The sequence below is a fragment of the Mauremys mutica genome, chromosome 8 (genome assembly GCF_020497125.1).
Source record: "Mauremys mutica isolate MM-2020 ecotype Southern chromosome 8, ASM2049712v1, whole genome shotgun sequence".
NCBI lineage: Eukaryota > Metazoa > Chordata > Testudines > Geoemydidae > Mauremys > Mauremys mutica.
In genome coordinates, this window is record NC_059079.1 from 3,079,231 (window position 1) to 3,093,374 (window position 14,144).

The window sequence follows — 14,144 nt, forward strand, 5'->3', positions numbered from 1 at the left end:
TTGTTGCCGCCCAGAGCCGGGTGTGACATCCCCAGGGTCCAAGCCAGACTAATGAGTAGCTGTGTCCCCTGCCCTCGAACCCGGGGCGCCCTTTACACGGCCGTGCTGCTGTCACCTCCAGTGCTAGTCTGCTCACAAACAGCCGCCCACAGCCCCGGCGGGGTGCGACCTGCAGCTGGGGACACCCACACGCCCTCGCTCTGGGAGTTCCCCCAGAAACAAACGTCCTGCACTGGCCAATACCGACTCACAACGGTCAGTGAGCTCATCGAGGGACATACGGCACAGACTCGGTTCCCTCCGACGGACTTTCCCAAACCCTTCCACCCGGGATGAGATCAAACGAGCTGATTAACGCCGAAGAGGGAGATTTGACGTGGATGCACAGCGCGAGGCATAACAGTGAGAAGTGGCTGCAAGAGCAATACCGATAAAAGGCAGCTCACGCCTGACGCCCCCACCCAGGTTACATTCAAAGCAAGCTCTCTCGCCCCACCCCAGGGCCGGCTCCAGGCACCCGCATCCCAAGCAGGTGCTTGGGGCAGCAATCTGCCAGGGGCGGCAGTCCCTGTGGTTTTGCCCCCAAGCAGCGCGCCGAATTGCCGCCGGACGGCGGGGGCAGGCCGCGTGCCCTTAGGGCGGCAGGCGCGTTTCCGCAGCGGCGGCAATTCGGCGGCAGCTTCTCTGTTCAGCTGTCCGCGGCGGCGCAGATTCTGTCTTCCGGCTGAAGACAGAAGCTGCCGCCAAATTGCCGCCGCCATGGAAACGCGCCTACTGCCCTAACGGCGCCTGGACTGTCCCCGCCGCCCGGTGGCAATTCGGCGCGCTGCTTGGGGCGGCGAAAACAGTGGAGCCGGCCCCGCCCACCGCTCAGCAGCATTCCATCCAGGTCCCTGTCCCAGCCCAGCGCTGCTGCTTTTGTTCTTCAGGTGCCTGCGCTGCCAGAGGCAGAGCGAATGGCAGGGAAACTCCGGGGCGTCTGCCCTCCTTTCTATACTCCCCCGCCCCCAGCTTTGAGAAGCAGCTCCAGCTGGGAGCGTGGCAGCGGGCAGGCTGCAGGGATGGGCACCCCAGGCTGTTTCTTTGCTAGGATGGAGATGTTTTGCCCTGCCAATGAATGGCCACTTAGCAGGTGATGGCCCGTGTGACCTTGTCCACGCCTGGCTGAGGCGCCAGCTTGCCCTCTGACTGAAGAACGGGTCTGGCCGATCCCCAGGCTCGGAACATCAATGGCTGTTAGCCAGGATGGGCAGGGATGGTGTCCCGAGCCTCTGTTTGCCAGAATGGGTGACAGGGGATGGATCACTGGATGATTCCCTGTTCTGTTCATTCCCTCTGGGGCACCTGGCACTTGCCGATGTCAGAAGGCAGGAGACTGGGCTAGATGGACCTTTGGTCTGACCCAGCCTGGCCGTTCTTACGTTCTTAACATGGGGAGTAACTCCAAGCTTATAAATTCACACACAAGGTTGCCAGGTATTTTACCAGGACAGTAATGACCAGCAAATAGGAGTTTTATACTTTGTCCAAGGGGTGACACCAGGGATCAGGACCGTCACAAGGGGTCTGCTCGAAAGGCCGGGCTGTGTTCCCGTCCCTGCCGGGGGCTGGGCTCGAGGGTTGCTTCCTCACGGCCCTCACTGCAGACATGGGTCAGAAACTGGACCAGCCTTTAGGTCTGCCACCTGGCTGTGTTGTCTGGGCCCCGCAGCTCTGTGCTCAGCGGATGGGGACGTAGCACCAGGCAAGTGTGAAATGCTCCTCACCAGGGTCTAGCTGAGCGTGGGGATGGACCAGCTGCAGTGGGTGTGGCTGCTGGGCTGGCTACGCTGCGTGGGATCCCAGCTGGCGTTCTAATGAGAACGGTATTTGAGGTTTCCTCTGAGGTGATCAAAAGCCAAACAGTGGGGACAAACGTGACCCGGTGAAGCCTCTCAGCACACCTGTGAGGCAGTGGGGAAACTGAGGCATGGAGAGGGTTGAGCTAGGAATAGCACTGAAGCTCCCTGATGCCTACTGCCAGTCTGCGGCCTCCTGGGCTAGGTGTTCTCCTTGCTGGGGTCATGTTATCCGGCAGTGATCCCGTCAGGGAGACGGTGGATCCCAGCCTGGGGTCTGCAGGACACTCGCCGGTGGCTCCAGAGAGCTGGCTGGTCACATGGGGCTGGCTCTTCCTCCTGGCTTCCAGCTGTTACTCACACTTGCAGAACTAAAAATATGCCCACTCCTTTACCTTCCCCTGGAAGCAGCTGCTGCAGTACCCCTGTGACTGGCAGGGCAAATGGCAGAGGAAGGGACAGTCTCTCTGTTAGGGTTTGGTTCATTAATTAATCAGGAAAAGAGCAGTAGTAAAACTAATGGCAAGAATCACTGCGTTCAAAGGAGCCGTCTGGCATGTGCATTTGCAGTTACCTTTAACTAGGGGGTAGCCCTTTCACCAGGAAAGCCCTGGCTGCTTCTCCTTGGCCACACCGGTGCTTGTTATGAGAGGCCCAGGGTTAGGGAGCAGGCCCTGTCTAAGCCAGGGATCTCCGGCCAAGGGAAGAAATGATACCCGGGCCATCCATCACTGCAGCTGTCGGTATCCGCTGCCTGAGTGAAATACCATTGCCAGGAGCAAAAGCAAAATGCTCAACATTCAGTGACCTCGGTAAGATCCTAGGCATGAGGGAGGGTTTGGTCTAGTATGTCCCAGCTAGTCCATCTCCTGCACTGTCCCGCCCAGTGCCTGGTCCTGCCCAGCCTGCTGCCCTGCCATGAGTTGCATCCTGGGCTGGGGACCCAGCATCCTCACTCTGGTGCCGCATCGCACCATAAAGACACAGATGTCCCAGCACTTGTCTGACATGCTCAGAAGAAGGTGGCAGCCCAGCTCCAGGCAGCAGTGAGGAAATAATCCCTGCTACATAGGACCCTCCCTTTGCACTTTTCAGGCTGGAGAGGATGACGGGAAATTGCAAACCAGCTGGAGGCTGGATAATAGCCCTGCCAGGGCTCGTGGGGCCCCTTTCAGCCACTGTCTCCACAGCTCCTCCCTCAACTTCCACCCCTGGTGCTGACCCCAGCTCTGAGCAGACCTCTCCTGACTCGTGCCCGGCATGCGTGTCCGGTGGGTCACTAGGCAGCTGATCTCGGGCCCCGGCGGCGTGAGTTGTGCATGTCAAGCCAATGACACAGGCTCCCGGCGTTACCCGCTGTGCCCAGCACTTCTGGAAGAGGGTGAGGCCGGGTTGCGTCCTGCTGCTGGGAAGTTAAGAATCAGGCTCTTCCAGTTTTCCTGGCGTTCCTGGGGCTTGTTGAGGCAACGCGGTGGCTTTCCCTCGGAACACCTCTGACTCCGGCCCAAGGCCTTCCTCCTTCCGATGCGGCTGTTCACTCGTGGAGCTGCGGGCTGGGGATTGTCAGGCTGGCAACGCCCAGTGATGGGATCCATCCACCCTGGGTGGCCAGGTCCCCTTTGCTCTAGGCTGTGGGGAAAGCAGCCGTCCTGCCTTGTGCGAATGGTAGCGTGGGCCCTAGATCACAGCTGGGTCACATGGACGGGGAGTTGTGCAAGCAGAGCATGAGCCGGTTCTGGGGCTGAGCAGAGGCCTCCCATCTCCAGGCCGACCCAGGAGAGCCTGAGGGTCAGATCTGTGCCGCCTGGTGCTTGGCAGCAGTTCTGCTGGCTGTGAGCGGGCACAGACCCCCGAGCGTTGCTCAGAGCCCGGGCTAGCACCTACCCCGGGCAACGGGAGAATGTCTGTGCCGTTTGCTGCCTGCAGCTTTGTGAAATGCCGAAGGGTCAGAATGGGTCCTGGTGCTTTGCCGCGTTGGCGGCTGAAGTCTGCGGTGGCTGGGCCACGTGCCTGCTTGGAGGAGGGCGTCGGGGCAGAGCCTGCGGACACGTGCGTCTCAGCTCCCATGAGCAGGCCAGGCTGCTTCCAGCCGGTGCCTGCTTCCTTTGTAACGTTTCCAAAGTCCCGTTTGGCAGGTGGGGGCCCCCTGCTGGAGCCCCCAGAACACTCTGTCCCCCCAACTGGTGCCAGTCCCTTTCCCATGCATGGGGGGGGGGTGGAGGGCTGTAGAATGGCAGCAGTGCGACCAGCTGAGAGCGGCTGGAGGGGACAGATGCAGAGAACAGACCCGAGGAACCCGGCCCCAAGGCTGCCAGCCTGGCACCTGCGCTCTCTTGCTCACCGGTGTGTTTCTTCGCTCCGCAGGCCCTGGAGGTGCTCACCTCTGCTGTGGAGTACGGGTTGGACGACCTGAGGAAGGTAAGGAACTCGCATCGCGGCCTGAGCTGCCTCTTGTTAAATACATGGCTGCTGGGGGGACAGGACTGTCGGGTGATGTCCGGCGCGCCAGGGGCTGCACGTTTAGCCAGGGGCAGGAAGGGAGCGACTGGGTATATTTCTGTAGATCGACATAGGGCACTAACGTTAGGGGGGCACGTCACCCCAGCACTGCAGATCGGAGGGCTGGGCCGGTACCACGCCAGAAGGCACCCGGCAGGAGCGGGTGATTGTGTCCCTCGGTGGCAGGCTCATTTTCACCTCGGCTTGGACAACTCTAAAGGGAGCTGAGGGCAGGGGAATGGTGCCAGTAGCTTCTTTCAGCCGGGCACTGGAGAGGGTTACGGGTGCAGGGAGGTAATGTCTCGGGGCAGCAAACCAGGGCTGTTTGTTGCCAGCTGCTTCCGCCCTGCCGGAGAGTGTCTGGAGTCACTGCAGAGAAAGCAGCCAGGCCAGTGGGACCGGACTGCGCGGTAGCTGGCCAGGTGACACCTCTGCCCGGGACATTGAACAAAGGACACAAAGGCTGGGGGAGGAGCCGGGAGGAGGCTGAGTGAGAGGCTGGAGGGAGTTTTCAGTTTGGAGCTGGCTGGGAGACTGGAGGGGAGCCCAGATGGGGCTCTGGCCTCCCTGGCCCCCCAGATGGACCTGACTGAGGGGGTCCTGTTGTCTGTAGCAGCAAGGCCTGTCTTGGACTGTGTTCCTGTCGTCTAAATAAACCTTCTGATTCACTGGCTGGCTGAGAGTCCCGGTGAATCGCAGGAAGCCGGGGGTGCGGGGCTGGTCTCTCCCACACTCCGTGACAGCATTGCATTGCGGGAGTTTGTAGTCAAGGGCCAAGGCTGAATCAGTAGGCTTTGGGCCATGCTATTTCTGGGAAAACTTGGCAATGGGAGGCTCATTCTCTGTTCTCAGTCCAGCAAACGGAGCCGAGTTCCCCTGACGTGATCTCAGCTGAGCCCGTCGGCTCCCCTGGGCAGCTCCGAAAGTGCAGAGGTTATGAAAAGTGACAGTAGAACCTCAGCGTTACGGACACCTCGGGGATGGAGGTTGTTCGTAACGCTGAACAAAACGTTCTGGCTCTTTCAAAAGTTCGCAACTGAACATTGACTTAATACAGCTTGAAACCTTACTGTGCAGAAGAAAAATGCTGCTTTGAACCATCTTAATTTAAATGAAACAAGCACAGAAACAGTTTCCTTAGCTTGTCAATTTTTTTTTAAACTTTCTCTTTATTTTTTAAGTACTTTACAGTTAACAAAGCCCTGTTCTGTATTTGCTTTATTTATTTTTGTTGTCTCTGCTGCTGCCGCCTGGTTATGTACTTCCGGTTCCATGTGAGGGGTGTGGTTGACCTGTCAGTTCTACCATATTTATTTGATGACAGAAGCACCTGGAAGCCCAAGCAGCAGCTCAGGGCCCTCTTGTGCTGGGCACCGTATTCACACACAGTAACAGATGGCCACTCACTGGAAGTGTCTGTATTGATGAAGGAGGGATGATTATCCCTGTTTTACAGATGGGGAAACTGAGGCACGGAGGGACAATGACATGCCTGTCCTCCGCAGCAGAGCCAGGAGTTGAACCCAACTCTCCTGACTGACCGTCCAGTGCCTTACCCACAGCACTATCCTGTGTGTCCAGAGCCGCTGGGGTCACCACCTGCCAGCTGTGTAGATCCAGGCCCCGTGTGGCTCGCTCTGTGCACGTATCTCAGAGCTCAGCTCTTTGGCACTCGTCTTGGAGGGGGGCAGCTAAGCCGCTGTTCTTCAGCCGTTTCCCTCCATTGCAGTGTGTGGATGCGGCCGGCTTTCCCTGGCCACCGTGTCACAGGACATCCAGGTCTGAGGTGGGAAAACCCCATGAGGTCATCCACTCCAAGCCAGATGGCCCCGCACTTGGGCTACTTCCTTGCTTTCTAAGTAAGATCCTTAAACTGCTGATGACTCAGACCCCTCGTAGCCACGTGCACTGGGGATGTGTCAGGGTCATTCCAGACATGCTAGAGAGACAACCCATAGTGACTTGGCTGAGTGCAGCAAAAGTGCCTTCCCTCAGCGGGTCCTCTCCGCACGGGACCCTCCGACACTATGTAATGTTGCTGTAATGGCCAACTTCTCTACAACGCGCAGCCATGAGCAGCTCCAGTGTCCTTTCATTTACACCTGCCTAACTGTGGAGTGGCTCCAGTTTCTTATTTGTGCAGCGGAGACTTCCCCTGCTCAGCTGTGACTGAGGCAGCATGAGAAGATCCGAGACAGGCTGATCCGTCCCTCTCAGAGCCCGGAGTGAAGTGAAAGCTCAGAAAACTGGCAGAGAGATACCGGGCTGGGGGCAGGGATTGGGAAGCCAGGGCTGTGCTTGTCTGAGCGAACTAGTGAAATCCTTTGGGTTCGGAGGAAGAGGGGGTGAGGAATGGAAAAACAAAAGGGAAGTGACAGGCAGACTCTCCTGCCCACTCCCAGGACTGGCGTGGGGAGAGTGAAAACTTCCCAGGCCAGCTGCCAAGGGACTTGAGAACATGGGACGTTGCAGTCATGGGGGATCTCTCTGCTGGGTTACACACACAGACAAATATGTGCAATCAAAGAGATTCCTAAGTTAGGGTGGAATCGGCCTTATGATCCGGAGACTCACCCAGGGTTTCCCCTCTCTCTGTGCTGTACTCCTCACCATAAGGGAGACACTAACGCGGATGTGAGAGTAGCCATGAACCACTTGAATTCCCGGGGAACGCAGCAAGAGAGCTCCGGGAGGACTCCAGTATCTAGCGAGCCAGGGAGAAGGGAGGAAAGGGTAACTCCAGCCAGTGGGGAGTTCCAAGGCTCCGGACATCCCAGACTGGGAACGAGGCGCGTGAGATATGGCTGACATGGGGTTCTCGGGGGACTGACTGCTCGAAACCCTGCCGTGGAAGAGGAGAAGGAAGCAAACCAGAATAGGCAGTTAGAGTGCGGGGCAGGGGGTGCAGCAGACCAAAGGAAGGACAGTCAAAGGGACTAAGAGAAACTAGCTATGTATGAAGAGCAGGGAGAGGGATTCTGCGCCTTAGCATAGCCAGGTGACAGGCATCCTAGGGTGTTAGCTTCCAGACACTTGGAACAGCTGATAGTTATTCCTAAAATAACACCCAGGTTTTATACAGCGCTTTTCATCTGTTGATCTCAAAGCACGTTCTGAAGGAGGGCGGTATCGTTACTCCCATTTTACAGATGGGGAAACCGAGGCACAGAGCTGTCGGGGAAAATAGGGGCGGCACTAGAAAACCGTCAACTAACACACATGACACTGATCTTCGAATGGGAAAGGAGGGTCCTCCAGGCAGTTACCCTTTGGGGGATGAAATTCAGCCCCCCAGTAAAATCATGGAACCGATCTTAGGCGGGAAATGGCGCCCAGCTCCTACCGAACAGAACCAAGTGCTATAAGCAGCATGGCCGAGCTCATCAGGCAAAGCTGACTGCTTGTTTGGCTAGGTGTGGATGCAAGGAGTGGACGCAGGGAACGCCAGGTGCAGGGGCAACTCCAGGCCCCAGCATGCCAAGCGCGTGCTTGGGGCGGCATGCCGCGGGGGGCGCTCTGCCGGCGCTGCGAGGGCGGCAGGCAGGCTGCCTCCGGCGGCTTGCCTGTGGAGGGTCCACTGGTCCCGCAGCTTCGGAGGACCTCCCGCAGGCAAACCGCCGGAGGCAGCCTGCCTGCCGTGCTTGGGGTGGCAAAATCCCTAGAGCTGCCCCTGGCCAGGTGTGAAGTGCACACTGGAATGTTAGCTCGGAGTTTGCAATCTCGCCTGAAAGGAATGCAAACACGCTTTGGTATGCACGATTCCATGGCTGCAGACTGGATGTAGACAAGGGCTAAGGATTCACTGCAAGGTATTTCATTGGGAAGGAAACATCCAGGGGTAGCGCAGGTCAGTCGTCTGCTCTCACTTTGAATATCTTCATCAATGACCTGGAAGAGGGGGGAAAACAGCGCAGCTGGTCCTAAACTGAGGCATTGTGAGGCCAGTTAATGATGGAGGAGCTAGAAATCTGAGCAGAGACCATCCAGCTAGTAAATCTAAGGCAAAGTCATTCAAACCAGATATGCAGCGAGAAAGCAAGGGAGGAGCAATGTCTGGAGGAGACCCAGGGCTGAACATGGGCAGAAAGTTGCAGTGTCACATCGCATCAAAGCCCGTCCAGTCCAGTCGTGAGCTGAGCGCACAGAACCAGCCGGTCACCGAGCGGGGAGGGAAGGCCCTGCTTGACTCTGCAATCTCCTCTGGGACTGCGTGGCCGCTTCTCAGTTATTTTGTTACCGGGACAATATTGACAAACTGGAGGGAGTTCAGAGAAGAGCCATAAAAAAGACCAAGGGCTGGGAGCGGTTTCTGAGGAATGCTTTAAAGAACTAACCTCGTTTCCTTGGCTAAATGAGGACAAAGTCCTTGGCTCTGCTGAGTCTGTATTGAATTGGTTTAAGCACTGATGGTGCCGTGGATCCGCCGTAGACATTTTCCTAAGCCATTTCAGGCGCAATGCCTTCTGCATTGTGGGAGACGCCCCAAGGTGGCTGGTGCCCTGTGGGATAGCAGTGGGGTGCCTAGTCGACCCGTTTGGATGGGTCTGCAGCGGCACTGGTACGAACCTGGGATTTAGCCCTGAAAACGCACTGGTCCCCTTAGCACATTTGTGAACTGGTTGGATCCTGTGTGCGTCGGCGTATGTGTGTTATGAGCAAACTAAAGGTGAAAACAGTTCTCAGCATGGTCAGCTTCTCTAGTGTAGACAAGACCGGGGGGTGGCAGGGGAGCCTAGGAACCCTGCGTTGATCTGAACGGCTCAAGGCCGGTGGCGGAGGGGAATCATTTAGAGGCATGCTTTGAGGAACAATGAGGAGCAGTAGGATGAGATTTAGATGGGGGGAAATTTAGGCTGAGTGTCAGGCTGAGCTTCCTGGCGGCACAGTTCCATGTGGCTGCGGAGCAGCCCCGGGGCGTGGTGTGATGCAGACGCTCACGCCCATTCTGCACATGGCAGCAGGGCCTGGGCATGGTGAGCTCATGCGTCTTCCTCGTGCCTGCACGGTGTGATTCAGAGAGGTGCTGGGATGAAGCCAGTGGCCTCTGGCTATCCGCTCCCGGCTCCTTCCCAACCTGCGTGCCATGCGGATCTCTAGGCACTTTCAGTTTTTCAGGAATCCCTCTCCGGGCGCAGGTGGTGTCAGCGGCAGGGAATTCGCCCCTTCCTTCCCGCAGAGGCCCGCATTCCTTTCCCATAACCTGCCCGAGGAGCACGTGCCACTAGCGCGCTCTGCACGTGTTGCTTCTACTTCCTAGCGACTCTGTTCCTGGACTAGTGCCTCTCCTTTCCCGGAGCCCGCCTGGCTGGCGATGCTGGTCGGCGTGGGAACCCACCCCTGCTCTAGTTCTCCCAGCCACCGTGTCAGGGGAACCTGCAGTCAGGGCTCATCTACGGCCCGCACCTCGGCTGCGTCTCTTAGCGGTTGGCTTGGGACGGAGGAGCCCAGCAAAGTATCTTCTGCAGGGTCAACCAAAGCCAGGCTGGCAACTTGCCAACAGCCCAAAGGCCACGTGGGATGGGCACATAAATAGAGCAGATGAGACCAGGAATTACAACGGAGAGTGTAATTCCCAGGGTGCAGCGCTCCATCTTGAGCCACACCGGCATCGCTGCGTGATGGGCTGGAGACTGCGTGCTGTGTTCTGGAAGGGTCCGGAGTTTCCCCCATGACTTACACTGCACTAGCCAGGCTCAGTGCTGGGTGTTGGACCCACCTGGGGTGGAAAGTGACCCAGCCAGTCCTGTGCAGGGCTAAGGAACTGTCCACCCGAAGCACATGGGCCTGGGCCTTCTCCCTGGGAGCCCATGACTGTGCAGGAACATTTCCTTTCGAACCCAGGCCAGCGCAGGGCGGAGGGAAGCTGCCTGGCGGTGAGGGCTGGCAGGCAAGGCAATGTGTGGAAGCTACTTTCTTGGCTCATTGAAAACCAGCCCAGGCTGAGTTCTCCAGCCCAGGCAGCTGTGGGAAGGGGCTTTGAAGGCTTGTTGTGTTCTCTGATGTGGGGCTGCCCCTGTGACTAACAGGACAGTGGCTCCCCGGCCACAGGCAGAGCTGTCTGGACAGGGAGACCAGAGTCCCCTTCCTTAGTGGAGAGAAGGGGCCTCGCTATTGCGCTGATCCCATCCTGTGTGATCAGGAGGAGCCGTCCGCGTGGGGCAGCAGCGCCTGGCCGAGTGGTGCGGGGGGGTCTGTGTGTCTCACCCCCGCTAATTCCCGGATGAGTATGTTCATCCGGGAAGCCACGGCTAACGGCCAGTGCGTGGGGCTGGCAGACCCAGGCCAGGGAGCTTTGGGGTCTGGTTGGGGGTTGGTGCAGGGGGCACAGGTTTGGCAGTGGGGGAGCTGTGGGGTTGGCACTGGGGGCATGGGGCTGGCAGTGGGGGAAGCTGCGGGGCTGATGCAGGGGGTGCAGAGCTGGCAGACCCAGGCCAGGGCCTGGGAACTGTGGGGCTGGGCAGGGGGCGTGGGGCCAGCAGTGAGGGAGCGGCGGGGCTGGCACAGGGGGCATGGGGCTGGCAGCGAGGGAGACGGGGGGCTGGCAGCGGGGGAGATACTGAGCTGGCAGCGAGGGAGATGTGGGGCTGGCAGCGAGGAAGATGTGGGGCTGGCAATGAAGGAGACAGGGGGCTGGCAGTGAAGGAGATGTGGGGCTGGCAGCGGGGGAGATGTGGGGCTGGCAGCGAGGGAGATGTGGGGCTGGCAGCGAGGGAGATGTGGGGCTGGCAGCGAGGGAGATGTGGGGCTGGCAGCGAAGGAGACGGGGCTGGCAGCGGGGGAGATGTGGGGCTGGCAATGAAGGAGACAGGGGGCTGGCAGTGAAGGAGATGTGGGGCTGGCAGCGGGGGAGATGTGGGGCTGGCAGCGGGAGAGATGTGGGGCTGGCAGGCCCAGGCCGGAGGGCTGGTGCAGGGGGTGTGGGCCCAGCAGGCCCATGCCCGGGAATGTGCTTCTCTTTGTTTGAATTGTGAGGTTGCCTCGTTCCCTGTCCATCCGGGTGGGTTTTGTTGATCTTGTCTCCTAAAAACAGCTTCCCCCCCCCCCCACCCTGCGTGTCTGGGAAGAGCCGCTTCCCGCCCGCAGCCCCCCGGCGCCCCCCGGGCTGGGAGCTGGGCTAGTGAAAGCCAGGCCGGCGGGCAGGTGGGCCGGCGGGCGGGGGGCGGGGGGCTCAGGAAATGACCACAGCACTGGGCCGGGGCCAGCTCTGCACAGCTGCCGGCCCCCAGACAAAGAGCAGCTCAGGCCGGGGGCCGGGGGCCGGGCCGGGGGGATCCGAGGACTCGGGCAGAGCACGAGCTGCTCCCTGCTCTCCCTGGCCAGGAAGAGCCGCCGCTGGGCCATGGGGCAGGGAGGAGGCGGGTGGCCCAGCTGCGCCTTGGCTTTGATGCCGGTTCTGCCCCCAACGGGCAGGCGCCGGGGGGCCTGGCTGCCGCCCCCGCAGCCAGGGGCATCCTGGGGGGGAGAAGGAGGGGAGCTCACGTGAGAGGGAGCACAGCTAACAGCCCCCCCTCCCCCCGGCTGGGGTAACAGCCCCCCCATCCCCCTTCTCCCCCCAGCTGGGGTAACAGCCCCCCAATCCCCCCTTCTCCCTCCGGCTGGGGTAATAGCCCCCCAATCCCCCTTCTCCCCCCGGCTGGGGTAACAGCCCCCAATCCCCCTTCTCCCCCTGGCTGGGGTAACAGCCCCCCAATCCCCCTTCTCCCCCTGGCTGGCATAAGAGCCCCCCCTCCCTCCTTCTCCCCCTGGCTGGGGTAACAGCCCCCCAATCCCCCTTCTCCCCCCGGCTGCGGTAACAGCCCCCCAATCCCCCCTTCTCCCCCCGGCTGGGGTAACAGCCCCCCCATCCCCCTTCTCCCCCTGGCTGGGGTAACTGCCCCCCAATCCCCCTTCTCCCCCCGGCCGGGGTAACTGCCCCCCCATCCCCCCTTCTCCCCCTGGCTGGGGTAACTGCCCCCCAATCCCCCCTTCTCTCCCCGGCTGGGGTAACAGCCCCCCTCCCTCCTTCTCACCCTGTCTGGGGTAACAGCCCCCCAATCCCCCTTCTCCCGCCGACTGGGGTAACAGCCCCCCAATCCCCCTTGTCCCCCCAACTGGGGTAACAGTCCCCCCAATCCCCCCTTTTCCCCCCGACTGGGGTAACAGTCCCCCCAATCCCCCCTTTTCCCCCCGACTGGGGTAACTGCCCCCCATTCCCCCTTCTCCCCCTGGCTGGTGTAACTGCCCCCTCAATCCCCCTTCTCCCCCTGGCTGGGGTAGCTACCCCTGCAACACCCCCCACAGCCCTGCTCCTCCCGTTGTTGGGGGTAACAGCCCCCCCATTTCACCCATAACCTCCCCTCCTCTCCCTGACTGGGGTAAGCACCCCCTGTCTCCTGGGCTGTGCTGAGAGCTCCCTGTCTGGCTTGTCTAAGGGCTGCACCCCGCAGGCCAGCATGTCTCTATCAGGGATTCTCAACCTGGGCTCAGGGCACCACCCCCTTTGATGCCACATGGTGGGTGGCCTCTCAAGCCTGGGGCCACAGTGCAGAAAAGGCTGGGAACCCCTGGGTCCCCCTTGGGCTCCTTGGCCCTGCCAGCCATAGGTCCTCGCCCTGCCGCCCTCCTGTTCCAGGCCTCTCCACCTGGCGTGTTGGTGCTACGCCAACCCGATCTGTCTGTACAGGGCCGTGCACGCTCACAGCTCTGAACGCAGTGTTAGAAGAGCCCTGCCAGACAGACACAGCTCTCCGCGCACGTGGGCTGCAAGCGGGGTGTGCGCAATCTCACAGCGCTAGGCCCCAAAGCGGGTCGAGTGGCAGACAGGGAGCCAGGACACCTGGGTTCCTTTCCCAGCTCTGGGAGGGGAGTTTGGTCTAGAGCAGAGAACTGGACGCCTGGGTTCTGGTTTTGATGGTTCTGTCTTGACTCACTGGGATTTTAGGCAGGTCACTTTGCTGTCTGTGCCAAATGGAGACCCCAATACGTCCCTCCTGGGCTGGGGCAGGGGGCTGCGACGCTAAACCCCTGAGTGGCTTTGAGGTGCCTTGGAGTGGGGGTGGGGTGGTCGCAGCCAGGGGCTACCTCGAGCCCCCACTGCTCTCACCCCCTGGGGCCAGGTAAAGCGTTTTACAGCCCTAGCCAGCTGGCAGAGGGCCGGTCTCCCATGCCCCAGAGCCAAGCAGCCAGCAGGACAAGGAACAAAGAGCAGGTCTGGACATGCCGGCAGTGGGGCCTAGTGGTGTGGGGGAGAGCCCAGGGGCATGCAGTGCTGAGCCCTCCCCCGCAGACCAGGCGGAAAGGAATCTCTGCCCCCGGGGGAGATGGCTGGCAGCAGCTGCCCAGCCCTGCGTGAAGTTCTCCCTGTTCCCAGGGGAACGCTCTGTGCGCCGGCTCGGGCCCCATCCCAGCGTGGGGGCGGGCGGCGACGTGGCAAACTCTGCTCTAGAGCAGCACAGGCTTTGGCGATGCCGAGGGGCCTCCTGGGGGTAGTCAAGGGGGCCCCGATCCCCAAAGGCACCGAACTCCCATTAACTTCCATACCAGTGAGGATCGGGCCCGGCTCCTCAGTCGCCCGCTGCCCTGGCAGCACGTGGACAGGCGATGCCCCCAGGTCGCCCCCCGCCCCTGGCATTCCTGGCCATCTGGCTGGCATGTCTGCATGGCTCATGGGGGTCTGCCCAGGCTGTGCCTCACGCCCACTCCCATGCCCACAGCTCCAGGTGCTTCACAGGCAGCTGGCGCCCGCCCTGGCCCACTTTGGTGCTTTGACTAAACCGGCGCGGTTCACGGGGCAGACGCCCCCAGCGCGGGCGCGGTCAGACTGGGGTA

At 60.5% G+C, this 14,144-nt stretch overlaps 1 protein-coding gene across 4 annotated transcripts in view; it reads left to right on the plus strand.

Moving 5' to 3' along the window:
• BTBD19 (BTB domain containing 19) overlaps positions 1–14,144 on the plus strand; it is a 63,389-nt gene that overhangs the window by 11,555 nt on the left and 37,690 nt on the right. For all 4 annotated transcript variants that reach the window (XM_045026556.1, XM_045026555.1, XM_045026558.1 and 1 more), the window contains exon 3: positions 4,203–4,256. In XM_045026556.1, coding sequence (XP_044882491.1) covers positions 4,203–4,256 — 54 coding nt within the window. The remainder of the gene's footprint in view (positions 1–4,202; positions 4,257–14,144) is intronic.